General features: G+C 34.5%; 1 protein-coding gene across 6 annotated transcripts in view; it reads right to left on the bottom strand.

The window, feature by feature from the left end:
- Positions 1–20340, bottom strand: part of GSK3B (glycogen synthase kinase 3 beta) — a 201218-nt gene that overhangs the window by 34485 nt on the left and 146393 nt on the right. For 4 of the 6 annotated variants that reach the window (XM_060150526.1, XM_060150525.1, XM_060150521.1 and 1 more), the window contains exons 8-10: positions 12037–12132; positions 3079–3117; positions 116–302 (exon numbers count right to left, since the gene is read on the bottom strand). In XM_060150526.1, coding sequence (XP_060006509.1) covers positions 116–302; positions 3079–3117; positions 12037–12132 — 322 coding nt within the window. The remainder of the gene's footprint in view (positions 1–115; positions 303–3078; positions 3118–12036; positions 12133–20340) is intronic. The other 2 variants (XM_060150523.1, XM_060150524.1) reach the window with 1 other exon arrangement.

Here is a 20340-nt window from a genome sequence, read left to right as displayed (position 1 = left end):
ATAAGTACTTAATATGCTTACTTTTATCCTACACAGATTTAATTAACAGAGTGTCACTTCACACACATGTGTAATTTTCCCAGAAATGGTAAAAGAATTAAGTGTTAGAAGTTACCTTGAGTGGTGAAGTTGAAGAGTGCAGGTGTGTCTCGCCCATTTGGTAGTTTGACATTTGGGTCCCGTAATTCATCAAAAAATGAATGTGCACAAGCTTCCAGTGGTGTCAATCGGGCAGTTGGGGTATACTCCAGCAGACGGCTACATAGTGCAATCGCCTCTGGTGGAGTTCGAGGTCGGAAGACCTACGGTATAAAAAAAGAGAAGGTACAATTAATGTTTCCTTGTAAGAATCTTAGCAAATTATCCTCTGAGTACTGAGTTAATTCCCACCATGTACAAAAACATGGTTGCATTTGTGAAAGGAACCTTCTAGAATGAAAGGAGTTAACTGCACATGATTTACCACAGTGATGTGAACCGCTAATTAAAGACTATATGAGAAAAGCTCAGAGAAAAAACTAGGGGAAATGGAAAAAAATCTATATATGCTGATCATAAAGCAGTACAATCAAACATGCACACAAAATGTGACAGGCACAAAAGAAAGCCTGAGTTCTGGAGGCAAGCGCAACTAGGAGAATACAAAATTAATTTTAAAGTTTTGACTGCTGTGGCAATAGATAAAACGTCGCCTCTTTTGTGTGATTTTTTTAGCAGAACGATTATGGATAATGGACAGTGCTGTTCAAATTTTGGCAATTAATATCTTTTAAAAAAGAAAAGCTGTTTTACTCTTAGTCTATAAATATTAATGATTTGGTATTAATTCTTCAATAAGCAGAGACTATTATTATTTGAAGAAATTCTTGAATATCCAGAACTTCGCAAAATGTCCAAAACTGTTTTCTCAGGTAGCGGCTGTCGTGAACACGGCCAGTTTACCCTAATTTGAATAAATATTCTAGGGTTTTAATCAGGAATAGAGAAATGTATTTTTCATTAAGAGCTATTAATTCACAGAAAAAGTAAACTGAAAGCTATACTGAAGCAAAATGCAAATAAATAAATTTGCTTAAAGGAATAGAAAGCTTTCTACTCATCTATGTCTTAAAACTCCTAATAAATACATGAAACTATGAAAAATATACTGTGTTCTAAATTATGGACAGTTAAAGAATAAAAGCAGAAGGTGAAAAACAAATAAACGAACAGAAAGCCTTTGAAATTAAAGAAAAATGAAACATATACCCCTTGACAGGAAGAACACAGAATCAAATAGAAGGTGTAGTAGTGGCAGTGGTGGAGGTGGACAGACACATAAAGAGAAAGAGATGTGTAAAAATGGAGGGAAATAGACCTAAAAGTGAGGAAAGAACATGTAGATTGTGACAAGGCACAGAGGAGCCTGGGAGGCTTAAGTTTTCCTAACGAGAAAGGCTCATGTAACATTTGTCTATTCACCTAGGCTGAAAGCAGAACTGGTTACTACTACAGACTCCTTAGGTTATAAGAGACTATTATAAGAGTACTCTACTCTGAAAATCTTTTTTTATTCCTTTTGTTTTTACACAAAGTTTATTATTAATAAAGATATTTTCCATGGAAATTGAGAGATTGGCTTGGGTAGGATATTAGAAATTTACTTCCGAATATTAAAGGCCTTAGTTAATTTATTTGGCTTGTTAGAAAACCCTCTCTCTAAGGTCAAAAACTGCTTTATCTTTATTCTTTTGAGTAATCTGACTTGCCTCAGTCAAGGAGTTACTGTATTATTTGAAATGTTTAGATCTTACACTGTTCTTAGTCATTTTCCCCTTTCTTGCTCCCCAGCCAGAACCATAATCAAAGTGTGAAAGAAAATAATCAGTGGAAATATTTAGAAAATTTTTCGTAAAAATATTAAGCACTACTGACATTGCTCTGAGGGCAATTTGCATTTGACAGCATATGGATTTATTTTGCTAGCTAGTCTAATAAAAATGTCTCTGCACCAATATGGTAACACATAAGTAGAATTAAAAGTACCACCACCAAAAGCAGAAATAAATATCTTCTAACATTCAAATGCAGGGAAGCTATACAGTGAGTGTAGTTTAAATGAAAAAAAAATTTGTGTTATTGCTATTAATAAATCAGTATTGTAAGCTTATTTCTGATTATTAAAAAAAAAAGTCATCCACATCTTTCTGGTTTCTTACTGGCTACAAGTGACCATCCATGTTGGTACTAAGACAAATATTAGCTTATTCTTGCCAGGGAATCCTAACTCACAGTATCAAAGAGTTAAAAACAATAAAGAAAAGAATTCATTCCAAGAGCCTAAAATTAAGACTTAACCCGCCTTTTAAAAATGTATCCATTATTAATTTAAACCCCTTGAGAGATTCTTGATGAGAAAAGTCTTGGTTCAGTAATCTATGGATAAAGGTTAAGCAGAAAATTATGCGGGGTCAAAACCCAGTGTACCCAAAGTCCAGATTTCTGACCATAAGACTGGGTGTGGTAGCATGCAACTTTCAAAAATTACAGGCCAAACTAGAAGTAGCTCTTCTGAATTATGTCTGTGTCTAAAGAAAAGGAAATCAGTAACTATTGAGATTTGGCTTCTTTTTTTTTTTGGCCGCAATGCGCGGCATGCAGAACTTCCCCAACCAGGGATCGAACCCGTCCCCACTTCAGTGGAAATAGAGTCTTGACCCCTGGACTGCCATGGAAGTCCTTGGCTTTTAGTTTCTGCTGCTTTTCATTCCTTACTCATTTAAATTGCCTAACACTCGGAATCTTTGGTTCTGTGGATCTTTGTCAATATTTATTCTTGTAAAAATAATAATTTTTAAACCCCTCAACTCCTAAACTTCAGCTTAGATGTCAATAAATCACTCAGGAAACTGACAATCTAAATATACTATAAGCAAAACCTATACCATACAGTGAGTAAAAACAGAAATCACAGCTACCTACATTGTTTTTACTATTACATTTCAAGAATGAATAACTATTTAGCCTTTCAAAAAAAGTTTTCCCCCTAGTTTTATAGACCTGCCCTGAAATTTTGGGAAAAAAAAATTAAGTACATACCCGAACTCCTGAGGTGAAATGTCCTGTTCCTGACGAATCCTAAAGATGAGAATGCAGTGAAATAATCCAAACAGGGGAAGTCAATCCAAAAGAGAATAGTCCAGCAAGGAAAAATATATCCAATGTTATAAGAAATCCATGGTGTGGGGGGGGACATAGAAAATGTTTATACAGTTATAAACTTTAAACATCAGTCTCCACAGTAGCAAGTCCAAGTTTTAAAAATTATTTCACCACAGTGTATGCAAAAAAAATTTGATTGCGCAATGGTGAGGCACAGTAAAGAAACATTTTAATTTTAGTTAATTATGTTCCGATGCCAGTGCGTTTATTAAAAAAATACAAAACCAAAAAAAGTTAAAATCAAAATGAAATCTAGAAGTAAAGTTCCCAACGTAAAGTGTTTGGTCTTCTACGACCTGGATTCATTGTCCATTGACATGGCTTGGGAGGGGGCATATCAGACTGCTTTTAAAGATACAAGTTCCCAATTTGCTAATTTTCTCTATTAATGAATTTCAGTACACAGTATAAACATTTTTTGCTAAATTATTAGTGATGAGAGAAAAGTAATAAATATATTTAATTTATATTACTATAGATTTCAAGCCAGATATTTTCAATTTGTGTGAGCTAAGAAGGATCAGGCCACCGCGGATTATTCTCCATTTTGGATTGACTTCCCTGCTAAGAGATGTTTACTGACATTCTCATTATCTTAGAGGACTCTTCAGGAAATTGACATATCACCTCAGGAGTGCGGGTATAAACTTACTTTTTCTGTTGTGGGCTTTGCCCCCTAATACCCTTGCACCCATTACTTAGGAAAAATAATGAACATTCTTTCTTTTTGGAAAAACTCACTGAAAAAAATTCTATATCTTTGAGCACTACAAATTCAACACAGTTCCATCTGCAAATATGCCCAATTCACCCACCAAAAGCTAAACAAAAATATATACAATGAACAATACAACTAAGGGACAGTCACAGTTATAGGTGACATGCATAGTAATGTACACCAACACCTAGGCACAACGGAGCCAATTATGCAAAAGGGAGGTAGTAGGGTCTATTATGTCTAGGTATTGAGAACAAAAAATGGCAGACCTCACCAGTAGCTGTGAATTCCCTTGGCTATTCTAAGAGAATTTAACATTCTTTTAGGATAGTTTCCAGTGGGGGAATTAAATATTTTGCAAAAATAAATAATCCGCGGATTATTTTTAGTCTGCAGACTAAAATTTAGTACACGGATTAAAATCCGGCCCATCAGGATAAAAATCTCTCATGAACTTAAAACACAACCAGGTGGACAAAAATAGAAAACCAGACTCAAAAAACTGAGAGCACAAAGTAAGACTCAACTGGGCCAACTAATAATTAGTGCGCAGACTAAATATGGCCAGCCAAGAATGTCAGCAAGGCCATGAAGAGCCCAAAACACCCCCTGTAAAAACTAAAACCAAAAATAAATAAATAAAACAAAACAGAACAAAGCAAAAAATAAATAAACAAAAGGAAAGAAAACAAAAGAGAAAGGAAAAACTGAAAAGAATCAAAACACTGACATGAACTTTTAAGTGATTCAAATACTACCTCACCTGTGCAGCAACTCATTTTCTTAAATTGAAACAAACTCTCATCACAAATACTAGTCTATAGAAGAAACTGAGAGAAAAAATTCATTTTTTTCCAAAATAAATTATCTGTGGTACTGAACAAATGCAAATGAGTCCTTAACAGAAGAATTATTCAAAATAAATTTGTATTTGGATAACTCAGAAAGGACAGAGGTAATTTTCTCCTTTACATGTCCTAGAATAGACTTTTGCCATCAAAATCAAATTTCAACCTGGAGCTGTTATGACTGAATCATAAGCCCCTTAAAATTATCATTTATAAATGGTCATATATACCACATCAAGGCCTATGGTTGATTCTCATAGCATCAGCTTTCAACAATTCCACTGTATTAAACAGCCAACCAGAGCAATGTAAGAATGCCTATGAGCAATGATAATTAATCTAAGTAGAATGCAGAACAAGTACTGTGCCTGTTTCAAACAGCTACTCCTCCCAAGTTTTCATTGTGATAAATGTACAATACAGACGACACTGTTCTCTGGTCATACCCAAAATACACAAGCATCCAATGCTAAAAACTGATACACCATGAACATTCCTGAAGAGCAACCCTAATATATAAAATTATTTGCAGTTTGTAAGCCTTAAATACAGGACTAAAAGTGAGACAATGCCATGGATTTGTTGACTAGTTAACTATGCTAATTAATCAAGTTAATTAAGAAAAGAACTTAAGTCTACTGAAGTGCTCATGTGCAGTACATAATTCATAAGAAACAAAAACATCCTTTCCTTAGCCACAGCAGAGCCAGCATTCAATACATTTCAGCTGCACTAATTAAAAGGCTTATGGAGATTTCCTGAGCTCTAATACACATAAGGAATATCATATGTGTATTGATATCAGCATTTAACTATGAAATGAAATTTCTCCCTCTAATCTCATTTACTGATAAAATAGTACTATACTATAGAAGTGTGAATTACCAAATGTCCACTTATCCAATTTAATCTTTCATTGTTCATAAAATGGTGACTATAGTCAGCTTGATCTTCCTAAGAATGTAATATTTTCTTTTCATCCACACCTTATCTTAAGGGATATTCCCCTAAACTACAGCAATTCCTAACTTAAGCGACACCTAAGCAGATCTAAATCCTCCTTCAAAAGTACCCACCCTCATTCCCCCTAGCCCTTCTATCACCCTTAAAGGAGTCTTCCTTTTTCCCTCCACCACCCATGCTGGAACTCTTCCCTATAATACCTATAGTATGTGAAACAACTTTGAATACCAATAGTACATAATCAAGTATATGGTTATATGTATTATTCAATACTTGCTTCAACTGAGTCAGTTATATCATCTCTAAGTTTTTCAAAGAGGAGGACTATATATTTTAGTTCTTTTGCATCCTTTATGGCAGCCAGCACAGCACTGATTACACAGGAGATAAGTGTTTTAAAGAACAAATGATTAAGTCAGAAGCAGATTTTTGCCTTCTTTTTCAATCCACCCTCAACCCTATCCTCTGCTCCCCACAAGTGATCTTGAAACTTACGTCTTAACATTCTTTCTTTTTTATATTATTCTTCCCACATATGGACTAGCCACACTAGTAGCTGGATTTTAATGTGCAATAGTTTCCAAAGAAATAGGGGTAAAGCCAGTATAAACAGAAAAGTGAGGAGGTCTATTCACATAGGAAAATAGGTGATGTAGGTAGAAAATTCAGTAGAGAACGTAGTATATTTATGATAATTGATAATGTACTAGTTGAGGTCAGCATGCAGATGGGGTTGAGTAATAATATACAAATTGATTACCTAAGCAATAGAACAAAACAGACAAGTGGCAGACTTAGGAACCAATAGAAATCCCCAACACAGTTTGATGCTTTCTGGAATACATGTGAGCAAAACAAGGCAGACAGACCAGAAAAGGTAGAGTGGACTTGCAAAAAAAAAAAGTTTGACAGCAATTTTTGTTTTGCGCTAAGACCCTCTGAAGACATTTTTGGTAACATGTGAAACTGTAGTTAGAACAGGTAAGTTTACCAAGTGAAAAATCTTGTACTCAAAGGCTCAGGGAATAAAAACCAACATTATGAAGAAAAGTCTTTTAAAAAATATTATAGTGGGGCTTTTTGGTTTAGCTTTAAGCATAGAGAATAATACATATAATAAGCAGTTCATCTGGTCTGAGTCCTTGATGGCTGAAATGACCTCAATTTTCTGCTTACTCTATTAGCTAGCTGGAAACACTAGTATTCATTCATTTCACAGCATGTGGACTGTGTTCTAAGAAATCAAGTATGTAAGGATTGATTTTTGTAGATAAGGCTTTCTAGGATACGTAACCAATGATCCAAGGTCCTCACATACCCTAAAGACAATCAAGTATTAAGTAAACTTAATACTTAATATTAAGTTTTGGCATACATACTCATGTATGCCAAAAACTCAGCAACAAACATTTTGAGGGAATATTCATTTTATTACTACCATTACAAAAGAGAAATTAGAAACTGCTACAATACATATGGTATGAATTGACAGCTACTACAGGAGTTATGTGGTGGGAATAATCATGTAGAATTTGGATAATTAGAAAATGTTTCATGGGAGAAGTGAGATTTGAGGTCTTAACAGAAGGTCAAGACTTGGTAAGCAGAGAAAAAAAGAATGTTCTAAGTGTTCACTAGGAAGCGGTAGAAACGAATGTGGCTTCTCTGGGGGACCATTAGGAGAACAGTTTGATTAGACCAAAAAAATTCAGCATGACTGCATGATCCCTTCAAAGTGAGGACAACACTGTCATATGTAGCTAACATATTAAACAGCAATAGGTCAACAGAAAGAGACCAAGGCCCTTGGGATTCTAATCTACTTCCTTCTACTAACCAGATACATCATTTATGAATTTCATTACTCTGAAAGAAAATACAGATATCTGTGTTATCTAACTGACCTCACAGGATTACTTATTACTGGGATAAGGGGAATACTTGTTTTAACTTTAAACAAAACGTTACTCAAAATTGGGAAGAAATTTATATAACTATTACAATGTAACCTTTTCAGAAACCCTTAATCTACCTCAACTAAACACTAAGCTTTCAAATTCGTTGCTTAACTGTATGCATTTAAGGGTGAAGGAGTTGGAGCACTTGGGAAAGACTGGGTTTAATGGACTAGATGCCTCAGAAAAAGTTAAGAGCAGGACAAAGAACTAAATCTCTTGTTTTTCTGGAAAGAAAAAGCAGAAATGATTAGGAGCAGAGTGACTGGATAATCTGTCACCCAAACTAGGACAGTGAAGAGTGTGAAGGAACGTGGCATTAATAATTTCACTGGACAAGCATAAATTGGGACACATGATCACTCTTGTCTTTATGTGTATAGTATGTCAAATTTTCCTAAAGGCAATGAGGAATCAGAAAAATTTTAAATAGAAGTGACAGTATCACATGTGCTTTTAAGAAAGCTGACTTTGACAGCAATGAGGATGTGAAAGATATGAAGGAGGGAACTTAGGATGTAGGAGGTTGTTTTAACAATTCTATGATACGATGATGGGCTAAACTAAAGTCAGGGCAGTGGAGATAGAGAGGACAAATCACAGAACTACACTGGAGGTACAATCTTTACATTTACTCTGAACTAAAATGAAATAATCCTTTATATGCATACTTTGTTTTCAAAAGAATTTGGAGAAAAGACACAACAGCTAATTGCTATCTTACCAAAACAAAACAAAACAAAAAAGACAAAAACAAAAAAAATTTTAAGCACTAAGAATGGGAGAAGTGCTTAAACTAGATCATTACTTCATACCTAAAAGAACTGTCATTTGACCAAATCTCCATGTACCAAATGCAGAATATTTCAGCTTCTTCTCTTCTTCCAACCAATCACCATCTCTGTTTAATTCTCAATTTATTTTTTTTTAATTTACTTTTATTATCACTTCCTTTTGCTTCCCATCTGGCTTTTATTCTTTTAAGTATACACCATACACCAGTGGGGAGGTATTTATCCTCCCCACCCTCACTCTCAATATTGGTCCCTGTTTCAAAACATTAGAACATATTTCCTTTCCAACTTAAGCCTCAAATGCTTATCCAATGAATTAGGTTGTTATGGCTATTAAGTAATAGTCAAGGCCATCTTATTGGATTTCTAAATTCTCAAGATTCCTGCTATATATCACACTAGGATTATTTCATTGTTTTGTTCTTCTGTTTGTTATCTTTCTTACACATCTTAATACCCTCACCTCAATGTTTCCACGGTAGACATTTTCTCCCTTGATCTTTTTGTCTGCCTACATTTTTTGAGAACAAGAGCTCCCAGATCTGGGGATATAGTTGTACTACACTGCCACATAGGAAAGGAGGGTTTACATGCTCACAGCTTCAGGAAATGGGGCTAAAGTGGGTTTTAACAGAAGACCTCAATAAAGGCAAAGCAGGTTTTGTTTCCAGACTCCCGTTTACCTGCCCTCCAAAGGCAAAAAGCTCTTCTCTTTAGAGAACATTTTGTATGTTTTAAAAAAATAACTCCATTGACTGCTTAGCGTAAGAGAGCATTTCTCAAGTTGGTGTTCACTATCACAAGGCAGGGGAGAGGGGACTGAGTTCCCTCTAGAAATTTAAAATTTTTTATTATTATGTTGATAATAATCTACTTTTTTTTTTTTTTGTGGTACGTGGGCCTCTCACTGTTGTGGCCTCTCCCGTTGCGGAGCACAGGCTCCGGACGTGCAGGCTCAGTGGCCATGGCTCACGGGCCCAGCTGCTCCGCGGCATGTGGGATCTTCCCGGACCGGGGCACGAACCCGTGTCCCATGCATTGGCAGGCGGACTCTCAACCACTGCGCAACCAGGGAAGCCCCAATTATAATCTACTTTTAAAAATCAATATATTCTGGATCACCTGAATGACAGAGTAGTGCCATGGAATTTCTATGTCTGAATTTGGTTTTGTGTTTACACCCACAATAACAGCAACCTAATGGTGTGCACTATTAAGAAATTAATATATGTGTACTATTACATAATAAATGCATTTGTACCAAGTGAGAACCCAATTATGTTACATATATGAATGAAGAGTTCACAAGAGTTTGAAGAGACAAAATAGGTAGGAGAATTGAGTTATTATTCTACACATGGTATAGGAATGGAAGCCTAAATAAAACAAACAAGTAAAAGGGCTTTGTATAGATTATTCAGGTTTGAAAAGCATTAGTGTAAGATATAGAAACATCAGGAATCCACAAAGGCAAAAGAAGATGTAAAGCATGCAAATTCACCACAAATCTTCAATTGCCTGCATGGTAATTATAATAAATCATTCCCCACATACCATCCCGGCTAATACTTGAAGAGATATAATCCAGGGGGAAAAAATGCAGAATATGACACACACTAATACTGGTGTCAGTCTTGACTAAAAAAAAAAAAATTGAGGACAAGGACTACTAAATAAGATCTCATGACCTCGTTTCAACATTATATTGGTCAGAAACTCTATACATGTGATGAATACTTAGATTAGATTCAACCAAAAAGAATTTTACTTTTCTTTCTTCCTAAAAATAACATGCTTATTAAATAAAATATGGAAATATAGAAATGCAGAACAAAGAAAATAAAATCACCTACACTCTTCTTACCCTAACTACTAATTGCTTTTTGTTTCTCTTTAACATGGTTGAAATCACTTGTTACAAACACTTTAACTTGGAGTAACTTTGCTGGATTCAAACTGTAACTCAGCTTCTAAATCCAAACAGGCCACCTAGGATTCTCTGAGTTTAGAATAAGTGAGAGACACTAAATATCTTCTGAACCAGATTCAAAATAAACTTGAAGTACAAAGACCAAAGAATGATTTACCTCAGAATATTTAGTGTTTATTGTAAACTTAAAAAGAGGGTGGGGGAGAGGGCAACATCTTAGTCAGTGAAAGCTACAACCTATAGCTCTGGCACTAAAATATTACTGAGGTCTTTGATTCTAAATAATAAATAATTAGTAATAAGAGGATTTTCTGAAGTGAAGAGAGGTGAAGAGAAGTGAAGATAGTGATTAACTCGAAGGAAAGTAACTTGAATCATAATACAACTTATAGAAAGAGACCTACTTTTAATCTAAAATTGTAAATTATTTTACCTAGCCCTAAATTACTTCACCTCTTATTATAAAAGATCTATAACCAATTAAATGAACATGATCAAAACATGCTATATATATACATTTTTAAATATACAAAGTCTCTGCTTGAAATACATATTAAAAAGCTGAAAACTTCCAACCCACAAAATATATAATGAAATGTAAGTAAATTGGGAAGGGCGATGCATGCATAGCACGTAACTAGAAGTTTAAAAGACCAGGCATTAAACACACACACACACACACACACACACACACACACACACACACACACACACACACACACACACACACACACACACACGAGAAGAAGCTTAATCCTGGCTTTGTCACAGCCACCTATGGAATCTTTGATAAGTCATTTGACATGTTTAGCCAGAGTTTCAGAATCTATAAAATGAGAGATTCACTCTAGCTATAAACCCTGTTGAGATTTTTTTCTTTTCCCTCTGCATACAATCTCACAAATCAAACTGACATGAAAACAACTTCGTAATAAAATCTCTCTAGAATCATCTCAATTAAGTATCAAAGCAAAAAATAAAGTCTTCTCATAAATTAGTACTTATGGCTCTTAGAATCGGCACCGTCTAAATGTTGCGGTTAGGCTTTTCCAATGGCTAGTGACACGCTGTTGACATATTAATTGCTTTCAATGTATACTACTAGTATGATCAAATCTTCATTTTATTCCTGCTCCCAAAACACCAATAGGAAAGTAAACAAAAGAACACAAAATATCATCTATAATATGGTCTATATATTAACAGTTAAAAAAATAAAAATATATAAAATGTATATTTTCATATGCTATATGATACTGAACTAATAATAAACACTTCTAACTATGTAAAGAAATTACTTCTGAATTTTAAGTAGTCAAAATTTATATATAAGATCCTGCTCCTAATGAAATTCTTTATTTGAATGCTATGTATATGTATTGTCCTGATCCTACAAATAAAAACCCAGGCTGAAAACTTTCTATAGGAAGTCAGTGGGGATGAAACTATATGGTCAATGAAACACTGAAGTACAGCTATCTAATTATCTTTACGTGCAGAAGTGCTATTGTACTTTGTACTCTGGCAGCCATCTAGTCTCGAAATAGTTTACTTTAAGAACAAAGAGAAATCCAACTTCTAGTTAACTACTGGTTAATGTGCTTTTTAAAAAACTCTTTTGACTCACCTTAGTCCAAGGATGTGCCTTAATTTGAGGGAATTTGAATTCTGTGTAGTTTGGGTTCATTTCTCTAATTTGCTCCCTTGTTGGTGTCCCCAGGACCTAGATAAAGAAAGCAAGTTATTGCCGTATTTTTCTATGTACTTACAAATATAGTCTTTATGTCTTAATGTACTGGTTTTACTGGAAAAAGGAATCCCAAAGTTATAAAATACACAGCTCATTAAATAGAGCAGACTTTATAAAAAGACTTTAATTTCTAACTGACTACAGAACCCATGCTAGACTACCGTATACGGACATTTATGATAATAGTAATGTTAAATCAGGCTTGTAAAAGAAAGATCACTCAAAAATATTCAAGTAAAAATCCTTGTTCTGTCTAGAAAAACAATCTATTGCAATGATGGCATCTGAAATGAGAGTATCTTTTATTCATTTAGTAAAGTAAGCCAAAGGTTTTATTATTAATAAACTGTTGATATTTAGGAGGATCTTAGTCAAACATGGTCATCAATAATTCCATTCAATCACTGAATATTAAGTGAGTGTCTCTGTGTACTAGGAACTACACTATGGTATATGAAGGATACAAAGAACAAGAGATTTCCTGCTATGATAAACTTACTTATTTGTGTGTGGAAAAAAGTATAACTATAATACAAGATGAAAATATATCAAGTACTTCATTGCCTCCAGAGCTGTATTAGGCACCAGACAAAGGAAAGTATATGGACCTGAGTGCACAAAGTAGATGATGGGAAGAAACACTAAATACTAAAATGAGTACTTTGAAGAAAGATGACATTTATTGCCCATCTTTATAACTCTAGGGCCTGATATAAAACAAGTTTGTTAAAATAAAATGTTAAGCCATTTACAATTCAAGGATAGTTGTGCAGGAGGAGTAGAATGTAATGATAAGTACTTGATTTGTGGCGAATAATCACGGCAAAGTAAGAATTTCAGGTTTTTGTTGTTTCTACTTCTGTAGACTTCATTAAAACTTGCAGAACTTAATCAAAATTTTAAAAGTTTTATTCTTCAAAAGACACTCTTAAGAAAACAAAAGGTAAGCTAGACTGAGAGAAAACATTTGCAAAACATATTTCAAAGGACTTGTATCTCGAATATACAAGGACTCTTATAATTCAAAAACAGAAAGACAACACAATAAAAATGGGCAAAAGATATGACCAGATACTTCACAGAAGACACAGAGATGGCAAATAAGCACATTAAACGACACTCAATATCACTGATCATTAGGGAAATGCTAATTAAAACTACAAGATACTACCTACTAAGGCGGCTAAAATTAAAAGGACTACGTATACAAAGTCTTGTTGAGAATGTAGAGCAAGTGAAACTCTCATCCAGTGCTGGTGGAATTGTAAAAAAGTTATACTCATCATTCCCTCTCCTAGGTAGTTACCCAAGATAATTAAAAGCATATGTCCATACAAAGACTTGTGCACTAATGTGCATAACAGCTTTCTTGCCACTGCCAGAAAGTGGAAATAACTCAAATGTCCACAACACGGTGAATGAACAAATAGTGGTATATTAATACAATGCAATACTACTCAGTAATAATAACAAGAATAAAAACATGGATGAATAATTATACTGAGCAAAAGCAGATGAAAAAAGTACCTACTGTATAATTTAATTCATATGGAATTCTAGAACATTTTCTGCCTACAGTGACAGAAAGAAGATCCATGGTTATGAGGAGCTGGAGGCAAATATTACAAAGAGGTACTAGGACATTTTTAGAGGTGATAAATATTTATAAACTTCCTTTCCTTCTTGTAGTAGAATTCCAGCTTTACAGAGAGAAGCAAGGTGTATTGAGAAGGGAAATCTCTGATCTTTGTAGTTGTAACTATCAGATATTTAAAAGTCAGGAGCTATCCATACTTAAAATATGAAAAATAAAAGTTTTTATTTTTAAATAATAAAGCAAGCACTTATATTCTAAATTAGACCCTTGATGAAGGGTGTACATGTATAACATGTACTGGGAAAAAGGGAAAAGAGTGAAAAAGAAGGGAGAGTGAACTTATTGATAATTCTACTTCCTAAATGCAACTCCACTGGATTTTTTTAAGTTCTAAAGAAAAACAACAGCAATGACTTGAAAAAACATGAGTATTTAAAATGCATACCTTCAGGGACTCCCCTTGTGGTCCAGTGGTAAAGAATCCACCTCCCAATGGAGGGGATGCAGGTTTGATCCCTGGTCAGGGAACTAGGATCCCACATGCCACGGGGCAACTAAGCCCATGTGCCACAAACTACTGCAGAGCTCACACACTCCGGAGCCCAAGTGCCACAACTAGAGAGAAGCCCACGTGCCACAACAAAAGATCCCACATGCCACAACGAAGATCCCGTGTGCCACAACTAAGACCCAATGCAGTCAAATAAATAAATAATTTTAAAAAAATGAAATGCATACCTTTAATGATTTTACAACCCACTAATTCCACTTTAAGGCATATACTCTAACCTAGAGAATCTCTTTATATATATATACACATATATATATAGTCTGTAATATATATATATGTAGTCTGTAAGATATATATGTAATCTGTAATAATATAATATTGCAGGCAAAAACAAAAATCCAAAAGTAGAATAAATAAATTGTGGTATAGTCATACGATGATATACTAACTAGCAATGACAATAAATGAACTAGAGCTACACATACCTCATGGATGAATCTCATGCAGTGGTGAGTTTTCACTCAATAATGAATACATATAGTATAACTGCCTTATATAAAGTTTAAAAACAGGTAACACTAAACTATATTTTAGTTTACATAGTAAAACTAAATCAAAAGCATGGGAATATTCATTAGAAAAATCAAGTATAGATTATTTAGCTTACTAGAAAGGATGTAGGAGGAGGGACTGTGAGTGGGATGGGCATTAAGTAGTTCTTCTAATTCTAATTCTTAATATGAGTGGTACTTACATGGATATCCACTTTATTATGCTTTAAACTTAATATATTTTTGCATTATGATACATTTCACAATAAACAAAATGACACTTAAGAAATGCCCACTCTCAAATCAGTGAGTATTTTTTGCGCAGTCTCCCTGTATTTATTCAATACTTTGTTAACACAAGGCACGGTCCTAACTCCCTACAAGCTGGTAAGAATGCCAAAAGAAATGAGCGTTGTATGCTACCCACTAGTAAATACATTTTTTTACTGTATGAACACAGATCACATGAACTTATCAGCCATTTGGCTGACTGTCCCATATTTACACACTGTATAATTAAAAGGCAGGATGCTCCTTGAAGTTTCAATTCTTATGTTTTTTATTATAGACTATGAATATTCCCAGGGGAAGAAAATCTGTGAAATATACACTGAAACAGCTGAGAAACTTATGACATGTACAAAAGGTCTGCTTAACATACAAATTTTAATAATTTATTTTATGTGAAAGCAAGAAGATATACTATATGTGTGCATATGTATAGTCACTTTCATATTCTCCCTAAATCCACTAGTCCAGGGATTAGTGTCTCACAGCCACTTAGATCTAAACATTTATCCAAAATTTTATACATGAAAAATTTCAAACATGAGAAAGTTGCACCTTTTCTTAAATAGTGAAAATGCCCTCGTCTATACCACCTCGATTCTATGATTAATATTTTACTATATTTATTTCATCACATTTCCACCCCTCAATCCATATATCGATCCACCTTATTTTTTGATACATTTGAAAGTCAGTTGCAGACACTAGTACATGTCAGCATACATATAATTAACTAAGGTTCAATATTTCTGGCATTTTCATCTAAGCATTTTTTACATACCTAGAATTCTCCTTCGATATACACCAGGTGCATGGATGTGGAAAAAAATCTTTTATCACAATGGGAAATAACCTGCTTTGATGAATAGTTATGATATAAAAAAGATTCTTAATTACACTTCTGATTAGTGGTCAGTTTAACTGTGTTCTTTACCTTCAAAATGTGGATATTTGTGACTTTTAAGAAACTTAATTACTAACTAGTAAATGCAATCATTGACATATTCACTATCAATTATTTAAAAGCAATTAAGCAAATGAACTAGCATGTTACCACAAAGTGGCAATAGAGATCTCCTTACTCCTTTGTTACTGCCACATGACCTTGAATCACTAAGGCCATTAGATGGGGAAGCGAAATTCCAATGTCACAGTCTGTTCTGTTTAATTTCTCTTGCCAAATATTCAACTACTATAATAATTTTTCTTTTCTTTTTCTTCTCACTTTTAAATCTTGAAAGCACATTCTCCCCAGGCTGGCTAACAGAGATGAAAAGTAGATGGGAGATCCACTAGTCCAGGGATTAGCAAACTTTTTTTAAAGGGCCAGAGAGTAAATACCTTGGCTTTGTGGGCCATACAGCCTCTGTCACTAGTCAGCTCTACTACTGTAGCACAAAGCAGCCATAAATAAATAGGCAGCAGACTTAATTTGGTCCCTGGGCCCTAGTTGCTGACCTCTAATCTAGTCTAAACATTTTTAGAGATGAGAAAAACTGAAGCCCAGAAAGAACAACTTTTCAGAGGTCAGAACTAATCAGAAGCAGAGCTAGAACATAATTTAAATCTTGGGACTTCCCTGGTGGTCCAGTGGTTAAGACTCCATATTCCCAATGCAGGGTTAAATCCCTGGTCAGGGAACTAGATCCCTCATGCCGCAACTAAAGATCCTGTGTGCCGCAAATAAGATCTGGTGCAGCCAAATAAATAAATAAATATTAAACAAACAAACAAACATAAGAAAGACAAATCTTAAAAAACATATTTAAATCTCATCAGTGGCAAACCAATTTTAGGAGATGGTATGAAAGAATCTGTTTATTGACTTGGTTGGAGGACAAACAATTTCAGCTTTTAATGTTGGTAGTTGTGAAAAATTTTGATGCTATTAAGCATGAAGGAATAGAGCTGGAGGAGAAAACAGTATTTAAGATATTCAAGAAGAACCTGGAGGAGTTCTCCACCAAGTGGTGGATATAAGTATATCATTTAGAAGTGAGCTTGAGGATGGAAAAACAGCTTTGGTAGTACCTGATGCACAGACGCTAGGTGGTTGTGAGAGTAAGAGGCAAAGCAGGTTGAAGAAGAAGAGTGCTAAAGATGGGGACTCAAAAGACACAAATATATGGAAAAAGGGAAATTTAAAAAGGTTGAGACAGAAGCCTAAGAGATTGGAACAGGTCCTACAGATGATGATACCATGGAGGACAAGGAAAGTGAACATTTATTTAAAGGACTGAGAGGTGGGTATCTGACACAACGAGCCCAGGTAAAACAAAGCCCAAAAGGTGTTCACTGATGCTGGCCATGAAGACTTCCTTTCTGACCTTGGTGAGGTTAGTCGTGAGAAGAGCAAGCAGACTATAATCTGAAATGAGCAAGTAAAGACAGCATACATAAGTTCTCCTTTTAAAAGGTACATCAGTGAGGGAAGTGGGAGAACAAAAAGAAGAAATGTTTACCGAGTAACCAGTATTAAGAGCTCTGTGCTAGGTATATTAATTTTCTTTTCTCGTTTAAACTTTACAGATACTCTATTACCCCATTTCACACTTAAGAGAAATCTAAGGTTCACTGAGGTAAACAGACTTCTCAGAGTTACAGTCTGCCAATAGTAAATATGGGATTCAATGCACGTGTAGTTGACTCCCTAAAATGGTCTACCTAATATTAAGGGCAGGAACAAGAAAAGGTTTCTAAAAAATAATTTAAAGGGACTTCCCTGTGGCACAGTGGTTAAGAATCCGCCTGCCAATGCAGGGGACATGGGTTGGATCCCTGGTCCGGGAAGATCCCACGTGCCGTGGAGCAACTAAGCCCAAGCGTCACAACTACTGAGCCTGTGCTCTAGAGCCCACAAGCCACAACTACTGAAGTCCGCGTGCCTAGAGCCTGTGCTCCACAACAAGAGAAGCCACCACGATGAAAAGCACTCCCATCGCAACAAAGAGTAGCCCCTGCTCGCCGCAACTAGAGAAAGCCACGTGCAGCAACAAAGACCCAACACAGCCAAAATTAAATAAATAAATTTATTTTAAAAGTAATAATAATTTTTAAAAATCACTTTCTTAAACTCCATTGGTTATACCATAATATAAAACCTGAATTCTTTGGAGTCATGTGGAATATATTTAGATTTTATAAGATCACAAGGCTATAGTTAAAAGTTAAACAAAAAAGTTGGACTTTTCTTGACAACTTAAAAAAAACATGATTTAAATAAAATCTACCTATATCATGGTAAAATCTAACTATATCAATTTAATAAAAGGAATATCTTGAACTGTTTATGGATTACAGATCTTAGGCAACAGAAGAATAATATGAATAAATACAGGCATCTATTTGGCTAAACAAGATCAAAAAGTGTAACAAATCTCAAACTTATTTTATAAAGTTTTGTAAAAATTCTTTTAATAATTGAGCAATCTTGATAAATCACTTTCAGGCTCCATTAGCTGTAGATTTTCACTGTAAATCCCATGCTTACTCATGCTTAAGCATATCTGCAATACCAAACATATAAGTTTAGTACCTTGTATGTAAGTGATTGTTTCACACATGTAGAATTTAGATTGGAATGTTAAATGATGGGCAAGTCCCATGGATGTGCACATTATAAGTAATTCTATTGCTCAGAATTTTTAATCTCAAGGCCTAAGTTACAGAAACCATTGTTATGGAATTGCTTTGGGTATAAATATTGTGCACACCTACCAGGGAGCCATAACTACTTTAAGGTGGTCTAATGTAAACTAAAAGCCTTATATAACATAGTACAATTCTGCATAACCTGGCATCAGTATAGTTCAATAAATTTGGAATGTCATGCAAAGGCTTGCATTATTTTAAAAAAAAATTATCATGGACTTCTCCTTCTAGTCATTATTAAGTAACTGATACTAGAATTGCTCTCTAGAGTAAATAACTAGAAAACTAACTCTAAAAAAGTTTAGTTTTCTAAAAAAAAACTAAAAAGACAAAATACTCTTTTAAGAAAAAGGTAAATATGATCCAAAAAGAAGAGGGGGGGGAAAACTGGTCAACAGGTACAGATCCAAAAATGACAGAGATGACACAATTGACAAATAAGGACTATAAGACAGCTATTATAATGAGGAGACACATGGAGGATTAAAAAAAAAAACACACAGTAATTGTACAGTTGAAAAGTATGACACGTGAAATGAAAACCTCCCTGGAGGTCTAACACCACAGAAGACAATCAGTGAACTTTAAAAAACAAAAGAAAAACAAAAAATAGAAACTACCAAAGCTGAAGCATGGAGGTAAAATGGCTAGAAAAACATATGTACATGTGTTTGGAGTCTGAGTAGGGTAATGGGGGGAAAGATGTAGAAAAACTATTTGAAGAAATAGTGGCCAACATTTTTCCAAATCTGATGAAAATCTCAGTGAAACCTAGGCAGTTTAAATAAAGAAAATAACATAACAAGTCACAATCAACTAATAAAAGCCACTGATAAAGGGAAAATCTTTCCCGAAACAAAGGGACACATTTTATACAGCCAACAATAAGAATGACAGCTGACTTAGCAGAAACAATGCAAGCCAGAAGAAAATAGAGATCTTTCTAAAAAAAGAAAAAAGAAACTGGAAACCAAGAAATTTTATATCCAGTGAAAATATCCTTCAAAAGACATTATTAGGCAAACAAAAGCTAAGAGAGTTTGTCACCAGGAGATTTTCACTAAAAGAAAATACTTCAGGATGACAGAAAAGGATTCCAAATGGACATTCCTCTCTATACAAAGGAATAAAGACCACCAAAACTGGTAAATATGGGCTATATGTATGACATTTCCCCTTTGCTTTTAAATTGCTTTAGAAGAAAACTTTTTAAAGCAAAATAATAAAGTATTGTAGGAGTAAAAAATGTCTGACAACAAGAGCACGAAGGACAGGAAGGGAAAATGGAAATACTTTGTTGTAAGGTTCTTACTTTATATGCAAAGTGGTAAATTATTATTTGTAGTCTGTGACAGAGTAGGATGCCTATTTTCAATCTTAGAACAAACTCTAAAAAAATGCAACATGGTGATATAGCTTAAAAAGTCAATAGGGAAAATAAAAAACACTCATTATAAGCCACAAGGTAGCAGTAAAAGAGAAGAAGAGAGAGAGAAGGAACAATAAAAAGAAAACAAATATCAAGGTGGAATACTTAAACCCAAGCATATTAATAATTGCATTGAATGTAAATGGTCTAAACA

Source organism: Lagenorhynchus albirostris, chromosome 5, assembly GCF_949774975.1.
Source record: "Lagenorhynchus albirostris chromosome 5, mLagAlb1.1, whole genome shotgun sequence".
Lineage (NCBI taxonomy): Eukaryota > Metazoa > Chordata > Mammalia > Artiodactyla > Delphinidae > Lagenorhynchus > Lagenorhynchus albirostris.
This window is presented reverse-complemented; position numbering and strand designations above follow the sequence as displayed.